This window comes from Corythoichthys intestinalis, chromosome 21, assembly GCF_030265065.1.
Source record: "Corythoichthys intestinalis isolate RoL2023-P3 chromosome 21, ASM3026506v1, whole genome shotgun sequence".
Lineage (NCBI taxonomy): Eukaryota > Metazoa > Chordata > Actinopteri > Syngnathiformes > Syngnathidae > Corythoichthys > Corythoichthys intestinalis.
The window spans coordinates 4,426,993-4,442,676 of NC_080415.1; the positions used below are offsets into that span (position 1 = coordinate 4,426,993).

Sequence of the window (15,684 nt, forward strand, 5' to 3'; positions counted from 1 at the left end):
AAATAAAACAATAAAAGGTTTGAACTGATTAAGTTGTGTGTAATAAAACTAAGACATACGTATTGGACAAAGTATTTTCTATCATTACTTTATGGAAAATAATGAACTGTACCACAATATGCTATTTTTTTAGAAGTACTCGTACCTGTACCATTAGATGTGCATGTAATAATTGACTAGTTTATACCTGGTAATTTATTAATAAATTTATAATACAAAAGTACTTGCCAGTCTACTTCTCAGGATTAGATACAATTTAATAAACATGTTAATACAATGGATTATGGAAGTTTGATATCAGTAGGGTTTTGTCTACAGTATGTATGTAATGCTTGGTGTGTTTTTCTTCTCTTTCAGTGAATGGATGGTTACTAAATTAGGATCCTTCTGCAGAGACAAATGGTGGCGATGAAGGAAAACAAAGCAATGGAGGACACTTGTGAGAACAGGCATAGCCTATCATCTAAGATGATTTGAAGGAATTGTACCGCAACAAAATGTCTTTTGTGTCAAAAAATATGGATTTTTGTGAAGCATGCAGAGGGACTCTGCTTTATAGTATAACTGCATTTCACATACACATAATACAGGGTTCTCATGGATCCTTCAAAAGTCTTAAAAGTTATTGATACTATTTTAATTGGCATCAAAATGTCTTTAATCCAATTTTTCAAGCCAGCTTTCACGCCGTGTAACCAAACAATGGCACTGTAAAAACAATGAAATTCAGGGAGAATCTTGACTTCTTAAATGTTTATTTTGTAGTTTCAACAAAACAGATACGACTTCCCGATTCTCTACGTTGTTACCCCCAAATCCCACAGCTCAGCTCTGATCTGTTGCAGTCAACACTCTACTATAAAGCCACCACAAGAACACACAATGCTTAAAGGTATGAGAGGGAAACACATGCAAAAAGTATTTTGAGGGAATGAAAAAGTCATAAAAGACTCAATAAAAACAAAAATTGATTCAACGGATGTGCGCGTGCGCATTGGGCTTTGCGTAGATGTCTCACCGGGGAGGAAGGAATTGCAGAACACCGGATCTTACCAGAGGTGGGTAGAGCAGCCAAATATTTTACTCAAGTTAGAGTAGGGTTACTTCAAAATAATATTACAAAAGTAAAAATAAAGTAGTCACCCAAAAAATGTACTCAAGTACAAGTAAAAAAGTATTTTGTGAAAAGAATACTCAAGTAATGAGTAAAATTGTGAGTGACTACTTACATTTAAAAAAAAAAAAATTATGTATTTTTTCTTTCAGCGCACTTATCTATATGAACTGTTGTTATAGTGCTACTGTACAATAACCCATTACATAACCACATTGAGCCAAAAGAAAAAAAAAAAAAAATCAGTAAATTCCGACGACAGAAAAAAAAAAAAATGACAGAAAGCATTATTCGTCCAAAGAGCAGGAGTGCCCTCTAGTGGAGAAAATTGTTCCTAGTTTTAATAGTGAATAGTTCCTCCATAGTTACTATTATGAAATTAAAAGGATCATTACCCCAGTTTTCCGTGGTCAGTCGGTGCCAAATAATAACTGACAGAGAGCTTTAAATCAGTTTTTTTGAGTCATGTTAAGGGCAGCGCTCTATGTGAAATGCTTCCTTTTTTACAGTGCTTCAAAGACACCATGTGATTGAACAGGCTGTCATGATCATAGAACGGCAAGCTTGCGTCTGATTGGTGTAATGGAGTCATGTAATTATTGATGCGACGTCTCATTGGTGAAATTGGTAGGGATACTCTTGGCATCACTGGCAAAAAAAAAAATCTAATATGAGGAATAAAGAGGAAAAATGAAACAACTCTTGTGTGGCCCAAAGTAGGGGAGTAAGCGTAGCGTTTTTTCTTCCTCACAAATCTATTCTACTAAAAGTAAAAAGTATGGCTTAGTAAAACTACTCTTAGAAGTACATTTTTCTCAAAAAGTTACTCAATTAAATGTAATGGAGTACATGTAACTCATTACTACCCACCTCTGGTCCTTACACCCGCGGGTGCATGCACAAAATGGAGGCGAGCACGTTCCATTTCCTGTTTGGTGCGTGCTAAACGGCAGGAGTTCCGGCCGCAGGTTGACAGACCAGAAAACAGATCTCATCCGTATTTTTAGTTTGACGGACCGGAGAGCGGATCTGGATCTGAGCTGAGCGGATGATTTTCACCACCCCGTAATGATTAAAATAGAAACCTATTTGTTGCGTCGTTCAAAACGAAGCGAGACTGAGCGGACACGGACTATATGGAATTTGGGGGTGAATGTTACTTTTAGCAATGACTGGATCAGACTACTTGACGTCCTGTCATGCCTCCCTCTCCCCCAAAAGTTGAGTTTGTTGGTCCTAAACTTCAAACATCATTAAAAAGACTGAAATTAAAGTCTTGAATGTAACTTGCCTTGAGCTGTAGGAACCCTGTAGTACCTACCTCTGGCAAAAGTCTGGACACCATTATGTTTGAATCAGAACGCGACAAACTTGTTAGATAACAGAACCTGGTTCTTCTCTGAAATAAATATTTATGTTGTTGTCAGTCTAAATAAGTTCATTTTGTGACATTTCACCCATAGTTTGGAAGGTAAATGCATAAAATACATGTTTGTATGGCGCTTATGATCATCCAGTGTTCTGGTCTCATTTGTATTCATTTGGATTATAACTATAAGTATGACTGAATGTATTCATAATTATTGTTGTGCAATGGAGCAAAACATTGGAAAACTTGCACAATTGTTGCCTTTATTATATCTTATTGGCCCAATGAACTGGTCTACAAAAATCTTTTTACAAATAAGGATAAAATGTTCTTTATTTGTCGAATATACAATGTACAGGGACTTACATTTTCTTACTTTTACTGAATATTTCCCTGAGAAGGTGGTCAGCGACTGTGCAATACTTGGTAGACCAATTCCATTTGTGTCAGTACTTTAGTCAAAGAAACTGCCTACAGAAGAAAAAAACTCAGACATTTGGACTAGCATGGACACTCAGTGGCAAATAATACAGTGATCCCTCGCTACTTGGCGATTCATGATTCGCGGCTTCAGTGCATTGCTGGGTTTTAAAAAGTATTTATCAAAAAAAAAAAAAAAAATACAGTTTCATGTTGATGTGCGAGAGAGCAGCATGCCAAACAAAGGGGTGAATTGACTCAGAGGCAGAGGTGGGTAGAGCAGCCAAAAATTTGACTCGAGTAAGAGTAGCGTTATTTCAAAATATTACTCAAGCAGTCATCCAAAAATTGTACTCAACTACAAAAAGTATTTTGTGAAAAGAATACTCAAGCAATGGCTCAGATTTTTTTTTCTTAGCACAATGTCATCTACAGTAGATGAACTGTTATTATTGTTATGGACCTATTACATTACCGTGTAGGACATAAATAGCATTGAATTCAGACTAAAAGATTATCAACAGAAATTAAACAGCACCTGTACAAAGAGCATGACGTCTAGTGGAGAAAAATTTCCTACTATGAAATTAAAATGATCCTATCTCCGGTTTTCCCTGGTCTTTTGGTTTCAAATAAATACTGGGAGAAAGCGTGAAATCCACCCCTTTGAGATTTTGCGACGCCGTCACCATTACTGAGGATGCGAAGAGGCGCATCACTACAATTTGGTTCATTGAAGGGCGAGCTGTCTGAGTTTGTCAAACATCAGCTGCCTGGAGGGAGCAGGACGGGAGGGGGAGGAGGTGGTGAAGCCGTTACAAACCCGATGATAATTGGCTAGGTGGGCGGATCACGCCCTGCTTAGGCTGTCTCACTGCACACTCTGGCAAACACAACAAGACAGCGATGATGGTGACGGGCCAGGAATTTCAAAGGTCGCGTTCTTAAACTGGGAGTACCGGCACTACTTCTCGCTCATTGAAATTAAAGGCAAGAATGTTTACGTAACATGTTTTAAAGTACTGTATATAGTGTTTTTATTCTTCAGTCAGTTAATATAAATATCTTTAATGTGAAAGATGTCATAGAATGCATAATGTAATAATGTGTAGAACATGAAAAGTAACGTCAGTTACTTTACTGAGTAACTAATTACGCTTAAAATGAGGTAACCGACTTACTAACTCAATTACTTTTTGCAAGAAGTCATGTATAACTAATTATTATTATTTTTTTAAACGTAAGATTTCCAACACTGGTAACAACTGTTGTGTAGCCCAAAGAATCGGCGTAAGAGTAGCATTTCTTCTTTACAAATCTACTCAAGTAAAAGTAAAAAGTGGTAAAACTACTCTTAGAAATATATGATTCTCAAACCGTTACTCAAGTAAATACAATGAAGTAAATACTACCCACCTCTCCTCAGAGGATTTTTACATACCCACTGACACTCATACGAGGCATGGGATTGGTTCTAGGTGCAAGATCGACCAATGACAGCACTAATGAGAGTGGATTTAAATATTGGTATTGATTGTTCTTCACATTAAGGGGATAGATACAAGATGACACAGCAGACAGAAATGAATAACAAAGTTTTTGATGACACAATGAGTCTTCAGTTATCTTTTAATAGCGATTGGAAGCGTGTTGTGGCATCGCAGAACCAGACAAGTGTGAAAATGCGTTATCGTTATGGATCGTGGATTCTAGCCGAAGATGATGAAAAAAATCGATACGCTTGGCCTTACGCTGGAGAATCTGCAAAAGCTGTGCAACATGGTACAGGCTGTTCAACAAGAGATGACGACAACATGTTCAGTTCAGTATCTGCATTGAGCCGGACTTGGCGTTATACAAGAGCATCTCAAAAGAAAAGAACTCCCCCCATCACTATGCTCCTCGTCTGTCGAAAACCTTCGTCAGTTGAGACAAATATTCCACCCTGCTGCAGTGAATGTACAGTATGATATTTCTATTTTGTTTACATCCGGTGCATTATTTTGAAATGTTTGTAATTATAGGCATTTATAGCATTGAATATGTATTTATTGATATTATATACACCGATACATGTATGTACAATAGACAGCATGTCAGTCAGGGGGCCAGATCATTTTTTTCTTTTTCTACTACCCTATTGTTTACATTTCGCGGGGTGAGTTCTGGTTCCCGTTAACCGCAATGAGCGAGGGATCACTGTAATCCTTATCTATCCCCTTCCAATCTGTGCACTTTCAACACAAATGTTACAATTGTGACCAATTCTAATGAAATGAATCCTATCCAGAGTCTATCCTTTGCCGTTATAAAAACTGCATAAATTGTACAGTGGAAGTTTTTACATTGTACTATTTTCATATTCTTAACTGATGTAAAATGTATTTCATTAAATTGACATTGAAACAATGCTGCGTCTGTTATCAAAATATCTTTTGTTCTTTTATCATATCCTGTTAAGCATACGTACGTACAGGAATATACACTGCTGGCCAAAACTATTGGCACCCCTGCAATTCTGTCAGATGATGCACAATTTTCCCAGAAAATGGTTGCAATTACGGTAACACTTTACAATAAGGGTCCCTTAATTAACATTAGTTAATGCATTTTTAGAAAATAACTCATGTTTGAGTAACATGACAACAATTCATTTAATCCCTTATCTAACATTTATTAATATATTAATTAACATGAGTAATTGCATTAGTTAATGCATTTTAAGACAATAACTAATGTTTAAGTAACATTACAATAATAAATATAATTACTTATGTAACATTTATTAATATATTAATTAACATGAGTTAATGCATAACCAGACAGTAACTAATAGTTTGGTAAAATTAAAAAAAAAAAAAGGCTTATATAGGGTTAGGGTCTAGGGCAGGGGTGTCCAAACTTTTTGCAAAGGGGGGCAGCTTTGGTGTGGTAAAAATGTTGGAGGCCGACCTTGGCTGACGTCCTTTACGTAGAACAATATATTTAATCAAATTTTATCAAGCCATTTTGTGTGTCACATTTTAATAATAATATAACTTAATTAATTAATTAAATTTAATAATATTAAAAAAAAAAAAAGTTTCAACAATCTCGCAACTTGCCTTAATGGCGTTCTCTTTCGACTCTCAGGCTCTTTAGGTTGAAAAAGTACGAAAGCTGTACCGCCTACAAACAGGAAGGATTTTCTCAGGAGTGATTTGTTCGAGGATTCAAGGTAATTATTATACTTTTCGTTTTTTCACAAGAATTTTCAACGTGAAAAGCTCTTTGTCGTAACGCGGCCACCGCGTTGACTGACAGACTGGCATCATACTTCAACATATTAACGTAAAATAAATGCTAACTGCACTTTTTTTTTTTGCTTTTAACCAAGAATCAAGACTGTCTTACATCCACATCTATGAATAAATCAGGGATTTAATCATGAAGTCACAAGAATTTTCACCAGAAAAGCTCTGTTTACATGTGGCGGCAACCACATTGACTGACAGACTGGCATCATACTTCGACATATTTACGTAAAATAAATGCTAACTGCACGTTTTTTTTTTTTTGCTTTTAACCAAGAATTGGGACGTCCATAAGATGGCCCTGATTATAAGACGACACCCTCTTTTTCAAGACTCAAGTTTGAAAAAAGACTTTTTGAACACCAAATTAATCTTTACACAGAAAATAATTACAGTACATCTGAAACATGATTATAACAATATATTTGAGAGAAAAAGCATGTTATTTTGCCTCATTCAAATCTTAATATCTGAACATTTAAATATGTTAACTGAAGTGCAATCACATTCTTAAATGAATGGCTTCTGGTTTTTGAAATGTAAATAAACCAATCTATTGTGATAAAACAACAAAAATGCAATAACGGCATTCACCATCAAAGTGAAGTCTAACTGTAACTGTAGTCTTGAAACAAATCTGAACAAGGAAAAACATTGCAATAAAATAATGAGAATAGCTGAGATCTATCATGACAGAACATCGCTTCAATGATATCTGGCGCCATCTAGCGTCGTGAATGGGTATACTGTATAGACCACGAATATAAGACAACCCCCTCTTTTTCAGGCTTATTCAGTGCTTAATTTGTAGATCATATGGTGCCCAAACGCAAAGTACATATGACAGCGCAGGGATGACGAGAGGGTATACGGTCCTGGAATATACATAGAAAATTGTGCTGAAACAACACGCAAATGCCCACATGCCATGCGATGGGACTTACAAGCCTCAATTTCAGATAATATCCATGGTTTAAATGTTATGACAACAATTTACAATTATTTAGGATATACTGTGTGTGATTGGACAATTGGTGCTAAGGGGGACACGCATCATATTGCCGCATGCTCTCAGAGACCGGGCCCTGGAGTTGGCTCATGAAGGACACTTGGGCATTGTGGGCACAAAGCAACACCTCAGGAGTAAGGTGTGGTGGCCTGGTATGGACAAAGTGGCTGAGAAATACGTGAGGACGTGTCACGGTTGCCAGATTGTGTCAAGGCCAGATGTGCCGGAACCTCTGAGGCCCACAGCACTTCCAGATGGGCCGTGGCAGGACTTAGCTACTGATTTACTAGGTCCATTACCAACCGGACACTCAATATTAGTCGTGATCGACTACTACAGCCGTTATTATGAATATGAGATCCTGCAATCGACTACTGCTGAAAAAGTTATTGACAGCCTGGAGAATATCTTCAGCAGGCATGGCCTACCTATCTCGATCCGCTCTGATTGTGGGCCACAGTACATGTCTGCACAATTTCAAGCGTTCTGCCAGGAGAACGGAATTGAGCATGTGAAAACCACACCGAAATGGGCTCAGGCCAACGGTGAAGTGGAAAGACAAAATGCCTCATTAATGAAGAGGATTCGCATTGCTCAGTCTGAGGGGCTAGACTGGAAAAAGGAGCTACGCAAGTATGTGACCATCTACCGTTCCATCGATCATGCCACAACAGGGAGTCCTGCAGAGCTCATGTTCAAGAGAAAGATCAGAGGAAAGCTCCCAGATATCACGACACCACAACGAGACCTGGAGGTCAGAGACACTGATGCGGAAAGAAAAGGTAAATCAAAAATCTACACAGACAACAAAACAAATGCAAAGTACTCTGATGTGTCAGTGGGCGACCAAGTCCTACTAAAACAAGACAAAATTGACAAGTTCACAACGACCTTCAACAGGACCCCACACAAGGTGATCAGTAAGGAGGGAAACAATGTGGTTGTCGAAGCACCAAGTGGAGTGACCTACTCCAGGAACACCACATTTGTCAAAAAGTACTACACGGAGGATCCAGCTCCACAGTCATCTAGCAAAACACAAATGACTTGGAGTGAGAATGAGGACAAACCAAAAACACCTGACATGGAGTCCAACACAGAGATTCAAACTAGGGTGTCCACGCCCAAAGCTGCCACAGCTGCCAGGTGTGACAGACCCCGCAGGCAGATCAGGCTGCCATCGAGATGAACCGACTTTGTTATTAAGTGAAAAGCCTGTCTGGTGATGTTTACATGCACTTATTGTTCACAGGGTCACTTTGGAGGAAAAAGAAAAAAAAAAAGAAAGTTCTGAATTGTTTGTGTTCTAAATGACAGAAAAAAAAAGGAAATTTCTGAATTGGTTGTGTTCTGTATGAAAAAAAAAAAAAGACCTATTTGTATTGTGAAAAAAAGAGTTCAATTTCACTGAGGTTCTGTGCATGGCATACTGGAGTTTAATTCCTAGTAAGGGGGGGATGTTATGTACTGATGTGCTTGCCGTACTGATGATGTCAGAGATGCATGTAAGGTGGAGCAAGCGGGAGAGTGGAGAGAAAGAGGTAAACGCGGGAATGTGGCCGTGTGTTGACAACAGGGACTAAAACTCATACATTGTTTCAATACGGAGTTGTTCCTTTAAGATAGGAGTCATTATCTAACAGTAATTGCGTTAGTAACTTAATTACCTGAATGTAAGAGTAATTAGTTACTTGGCAAAGTAATTGGTGATAATTACATTTTTTTTTCTCCTCAATAAAAAAAAAAAAACATTGGCCACACTATGTGAAGTTTTTTGGTACAATTGGCCCGAGCCCAATTCTTTACCCTAATTTACTCTTTACCCTGAATCAACTGTTAAAAGTTGTTAGAATTGCTCCCATTATTGCATTAGTTCCCTTCTCTCTACTTTCGACATATGAAAGTTTTAAAACTGTTTCATAATTTAAAGATAGATTCAAGTCAAGATTTTGCCGATTTAGAAGTATTTTATATAAAAAGTTACTTAGGTTCGCTAGGAAGGTTGTCTACAACAGAGCCGTCCTAAAACGTCTACTGCTTCAAGATGGCGGCTGTCTACTAACGCATTTAGTGCCATGTCTGTCATTTTGCATCTAGTTATATCTATATACTAGTGACGGGATTTGTCGTTCACTTGAGTAACCGAATCCATTCCGTATCGTTCAGTAAAAAGATTCGTTCAAACGAATCGTTCAACGAATCGTTCGCCCCCCTCATCTCCCTCCCCGCCCAAATGAATCGTTCGGTTAGTGAACGGGAAGTGACGTTGCCGAACGAATCACCAAAGACCGCTTCGCAGTATAACTGAACGGGAAGTGACATTCTTGGTCCCTCCCTCTCTTGCACACATTGACCACTCGTCGTAGTTTCAGTAATGAGTGACAGGCAATATCATTCTGCTTTCACAGACAGCCTCGTCTCCCTCCCTCCCGCTGCTGCAAAAGCGACACAGACAGCCTCGTCTCCCTCCCTCCCGCTGCTGCAAAAGCGAAGGAGAACTTCCGCGCCGTCTGTCCTAGTTCTATAGGCTCAAAGTCATGGCTCGTGCTTGCATTTCGATTGAGGACACGGTTAAACATTTTCCTTTTGTGGGGGGAGCGGGGGGTTGGGGTCGGGGGCGCACGGACTTTCTTTAGCATGTTCTTGATCACATTTAACGCAGCATGCTTGCTGTCACGAAAATAAAAATAAATCAAAAGTTTAATTTATAAATATGGAACGACCAACACATCATATTTACCTCTCGCTCTGTTGTATTTTTGTTTTTATGCTAATCACTATTATTTTTAGTCACTATTGTTAAAACTATAAGTGTAAATAGCTAGTTGTCGAATGTGCTGCTCTGAAATAAAGACAATACTACATTTTGATATTTGAGTTTAATTGCAAATCAGTATTAAGATGATCGTATTGAATTTTTGCACTGGTATTAATAAATAAAATAATCCGGTCAACTCCCCTGTCGTCCCCGCATCTCAGCTCGTCAAATGCTGAAGAGAAATGATTGCTTGCTCTTTACGATGTCGCCTTTCTACCCTCATTAGTCTGTTAAGAAAAATGTAGACATATTGCGACATCTCCCGTGTCCGCGTGCGTTGTTTTGGGGCGCTTGAGTAGCGCATGATGGACGGATTGACATAATTTGTCAAACCAACCGATACGCTCTGACACGAAAAAAAATAATAAAACACTCGGAAAAAATTGATATGTATATACAGTTTCATTGCAAATCAGTATTATGGTGATCGGATTGAATTTTTGCACTGGTATTAATAAATAAAATAATCCGGTCAGCTCCCCTGTCGTCCCCGCATCTCAGATCGTCAAATGCTGACGAGAAATAATTGTTTGCTCTTTACGATATCGCCTTTCTACTCTCATTAGTCTGTTAAGAAAAATGTAGACATATTGCGACATCTCCCGTGTCCATGTGCGTTGTTTTGGGGCGCTTGAGTAGCACATGATGGACGGATTGACATAATTTGTCAAACCAACCAACACCTGACACGAAAAAAAATAAAATAAAACACTTGGAAAAAATGGACATGTATATACCGTTTCATTGTAAATCAGTATTATGGTGATCATACTAAATATTCTTTTTTTCTGTGCACATATGAGGTAAATATCGCTGCCATGAAGCCTCCATATAGTGACAGTTCTTTGCCCCCTTCATTGCCGTCACGCGACCGCAGCTCAGCTTTTGCTTGCTTCGTAGCTACCCGTGTTTTAAATTACTGTAAATTTGATAGTATGTCGTAATAGGTAGTCGCGAGTCTGTTGAGAAAAGTAGTACACTAAACCATGTTCGCTAGATTTGTGTGGTGTTTTTGTCTTTTTGAGCTGCATTTGATAGGCTCCACGTTAACAAATATGTGACAAAGTCCTTTCCTTTCATTTTTTGATTCGTTCACCGCATAGTCATTACTGGAAAGACAAGTTAGCAGCAAGCTAGGTCAGGAGCCGGAGGACCGAGTCACTGAACGGGAAGTGACAAAACTCAGTCTTGCCCCCCTGCCTGCACGCTGGCTGCTCATTGGCCACACGTGGAAGTGAGTGACATACGCCCTGATTCTGTTTCCGGTCCCTCCCCTGCCTGCGATGAGGCTGGCGTCTGATTGGTCGTGTGCGATGTCAGAAGACGCTGCCGCTTGCTCAACGCCCTCCCACGCAGTGAACAAGCACCAACTTCATAGAACGAATCAGTGCAGATGGTGATTAGTTCGGTCTCGTTCACACAAACAATTCGTTCAAAAAGAACGAATCGTTCGCGACCGATACAACACTACTATATACAGTACATGTGATATCTACCATGTCTACCATAACATGCGGGCGTAGTTTGAAGGCTATCGGCTACAACATGTATTATTGGAGCTACCTAGCATCGCGTCACACATTTCTTGCCTCCTCCACACTCCTGCTCTGCTCTGTCGTCTCGGTGAGTCCGTCTCCCTCAGACTTTTCGACCAATATAGTAACACATAGTAACGCATGCCTTTCCGTCCTCAGTAACGCTAACGGCGTTGCAAATGTGAGAAAAGTAATCAATTAGATTACCCACTACTGAAAAAAATAACGGCGTTAGTAACGCCGTTATATTGTAACGCCGTTATTAACAACACTGGTCGTAACTCCAGCCAATTTAAGCTCATCAAGACTGTAAGTCAGGGGTCCCCAAACTTTTTCCTGTGAGGGCCACATAACTTTTCCCTTCTCTGATGAGGGGCCGGGGTCAGTTTGTAATAGAAAAGGTGTGACGATTGTATGAGTGCCTAAATGTAAAAATGTATTGTTTTTCAGAAAGCAACAATCAAATAACCCTTTCTGGATTCTTCACGGAACAAAAGTAAATAAAATAATAATAATATAATATAATAATAAGACTATTAAATAAATAGATAATAACCAAATAACCCTCTCTGGTTTCTTCACAGAAAAAAGCCAGGAAATAAATAATACTATTGGAAAAAAAAAAAAAATTACTGTTCAGGGGGCCGGACCAAATGTGGAGACGGGCCGTATCCGGCCCGCGGTAGTTTGGAACCCCTGCTGTAAGTGGTGGCAAGTGGTAAAATGGGGCCTGAAAATATCCAGCCCGACCCGAGCCGGTCCGCGGGCATTAAAGCCCGACCCGAGCCCGGTCAATTAACTTGATTTGCAGGCACGAGCCAACCAACCCGAAATGTTATCTTTTATTTGTAGACTCCTGCCCGAAAAAACAACAAAATTTTATATTTTATTTGTAGGCTCAAGCCCGAAACCCCCCCCCCCCCAAAAAAATTATGTTTTATTTGTGAAGACTCAGGATAAGGATGAAAAGGATGGGATGCGCCATGCAGTCAGACCTGGACAGCACTGATTGCTGCTTGGGAAAACAGAGTGGTTGCGTTTTGTGTGATCACATTTGTGACGATGCCTGCATGTGTCTTTTTTAACGAATTCTCAGTTGGTAGAAAAAAAAGTTTTCTTAATGTTCAAAAAGTCTGCATATTCTTATGATCATTATAAATGCATTTAAACAATGAAATAATGCTGGAAAAGTTTGTTAAATATAAAGAGCTGGGGTTTTGCGGACACACAAAAGGGAAGATTAAAAAGGGGCCATGGTACGCTCTGGCTCTGCACTTATATTGTTTGCAATGAACATACAGCGCTTTTGCTTTTTTATCCAAATTATTTACTTATAACAAGTATTTCTTAGTTTAACATCCATAAATCGTTTGAGTATACATATATAAATATATATTTATTTTAAATAGTTAGCGAGTGAGAACCCCAGCCCGGTCCGACCCGAACGTAATATTTGGACATTTTAATTTAGTTATGTTATCAGTTTAATTTAGCTATTTCCGCTTGCTATTTTTATAATTGCGATGTTTGTTTACCGCTTTGCGTTTTACTGCGAAGAGGGAGCAAGTGACGATCGGTCCGCTATGATATTTACCTTTATCAGCCATTGTGCTGTGACCCTGGAATTTAACGCCTGCTTTCACGCACACCGCTTCCCGGGTAAGTCCCGGACATTTCAACACAAGGCAATTCAAAGTGCTTTACATCGCATGAAGATCATAAAAATCACATTTAAATCAATACAACGTAAAAACCAAGACAATCAAAATAGGAAATAAAATTATACATAAAAATCGCATTTAATCACAAAAGAACAAAAATAAATTAAAAAATAAAACAAAAACTACTACTACTAATAATAATTGAAATCAGCAATGGAGATAAGCACAAGAGGAATAGAAAGCAAGTAGATGGAAAAACATTGACAGTTATGAATATGCTGTGCTAAACAAAAGCGTTTTTAGCCCTGATTTAAAGAGCGAAGAGTTTGAGCATACTTTAGACGTTCAGGTAACTTGTTCCAGAGGTGAGGAGCATAATAACTAAATGCTGCCTCACCCTGCTTGGTTCTTGTTCCTGGAACATGCAGGAGACCGGTTCCAGACGACCTTAGGGGTCTAGATGTCTCATAGGAATCTAACAAATCAAGCATGTATTTTGGTCCAAGGCCATTAAGTGTTTTGTAGACAAGCAGTAGTATTTTATAGTCTATCCTTTGACTCACTGGAAGCCAGTGTAGCGATTTCAAAACCGGTGTAATGTGGTCCAGCTTCCTTGTATTTGTGAGGACTCTGGCTGCAGCATTCTGTACTAGGTGCAGCTTCCTGACTGATTTTTTTTTATCAAGACCCGTAAATATACCGTTGCAATAGTCCAATCTGCTGAAAATGAATGCAGGCATAAGTTTTTCCATGTCTTGTTGAGTCAGAAGCCCCTTAATTCTGGTTATATTTTTAGGTGGTAATAAGCAGATTTAGTGACGGACTTTAGATGGCTATCAAATTTTAGGTCTGAGTCAAAAATTACGCCAAGGTTTCTGACTTGATTTGTACAGTGGGGCAAATAAGTATTTAATCAACCACTAATTGTGCAAGTTCTTCCACTTGAAAATATTAGAGCGGCCTGTAATTGTCAACATGGTTAAACCTCAACCATGAGAGACAGAATGTGAAAAAAAAAAAAAACAGAAAATCACATTGTTTGATTTTTAAATAATTTATTTGCAAATCAGGGTGGAAAATAAGTTTTTGGTCAATACCAAAAGTTCATCTCAATACTTTGTTATGTACCCTTTGTTGGCAATAACGGAGGCCAAACATTTTCTCTAACTCTTCACAAGCTTTTCACACACTGTTGCTGGTATTTTGGCCCATTCCTCCATGCAGATCTCCTCTAGAGCAGTGATGTCTTGGGGCTGTCGTTGGGCAATACGGACTTTCAACTCCCTCCGCAGATTTTCTATGGGGTTGAGACCTGGAGACTGGCTAGGCCACTCCAGCACCTTGAAATGCTTCTAACGAAGCCACTCCTTTGTTGCTCTGGCTGTGTGTTTGGGATCATTGTCATGCTGAAAGACCCAGCCACGTCTCATCTTCAATGCCCTTTCTGATGGAAGGAGATTTTCACTCAAAATCTCTCGATACATGGCCCCATTCATTTTTTCCTTCTTATTCTGGCTTTACAGTAACTCGAGGTGTGAGCCTGAGCGAGCATCATTAAAGACACGATGATTTCCCAGATATTATCGCATACTTACCTTGTTTCAATCCCAAAACTCTGAAGCATGTATCACCGACTGTCAAGCCACAGCTGTGAATGGCCACAACTGGACTTTGTGGGGACTTTATGGGTGAAACACAGTAATACTAGTGTAACAAGGGTCGCAATGCAGAAGTCGCAGACAAAAAGGAGTGGTCGAGATTTTCTTTTTCAAATATTTACTCCATTAAACGTTTTGTTTGGTTCGATTATCATATAAAATATCGGGGAAAATGCGACAGTAACAAAAAAAAAATACAATCAAGCAATTGTTATGAAGTAGATATCCGTGACCCATTTACTGACAAATTTTTTCCATTGTGACGTAATTTGTTTATAAATTTAAAATATGCGAGTGAATACTTTTTTTTAAAGTAGTTTTTTTGTTAAACTAAATATTAGACATCAATTAATGATTCAAAACTAAAAATGATAGACATTTGTAATAATAAATATAACTAACCCTGCAAGCAAGACTGAACGGGCCCTGGCACAATGTATTGACTCCCCAAATTTCAACGCTCTCTGTATGTATGTGCAAGATTTGGTGAGTTTTCAAGCATGTTCAGGCCTTCAAATTGGCCAATTCCATTTGCCATGAAGAAGGAAGAAGATTTGGACCCCGCCGCTTCAACGACAATATTTTTAATCAGATACCTGAACACATATCCTAAGGGCCCAAGTACACCGCATGCGTGATCGTTGCGTTTCCGGTCAGACTCCGGTGAAAAATAGCGCCGGAGCCAATCCGTTCCCATTATATCCTATTGTTCAACGTACACCGGCCGCGTCAGTGCTCCGGATTGACTGCGAACCACCTCCGGCGTGCCGCATGCCCGCCGGATGGTATAGGCTATTTTCTATTTCT

General features: G+C 39.0%; 2 protein-coding genes across 2 annotated transcripts in view; both read left to right on the top strand.

Annotated features, from left to right (window-relative positions):
- Positions 1–5,266, top strand: part of ca10a (carbonic anhydrase Xa) — a 51,149-nt gene extending 45,883 nt beyond the window's left edge. The window contains exon 9 of the mRNA XM_057825937.1: positions 358–5,266. Coding sequence (XP_057681920.1) covers positions 358–380 — 23 coding nt within the window. The 3' untranslated portion in view covers positions 381–5,266. The remainder of the gene's footprint in view (positions 1–357) is intronic.
- Positions 5,267–5,481: 215 nt separating this feature from the next.
- On the top strand, positions 5,482–9,768 carry LOC130909451 (uncharacterized protein K02A2.6-like). The gene is made up of 2 exons (XM_057825936.1): positions 5,482–6,120; positions 6,280–9,768. Exon 2 carries the CDS (start codon positions 7,360–7,362, stop codon positions 8,392–8,394), a length of 1,035 nt encoding a protein of 344 aa, XP_057681919.1. The 5' UTR covers positions 5,482–6,120; positions 6,280–7,359; the 3' UTR covers positions 8,395–9,768.
- The last annotated feature ends 5,916 nt before the right edge of the window (positions 9,769–15,684 follow it).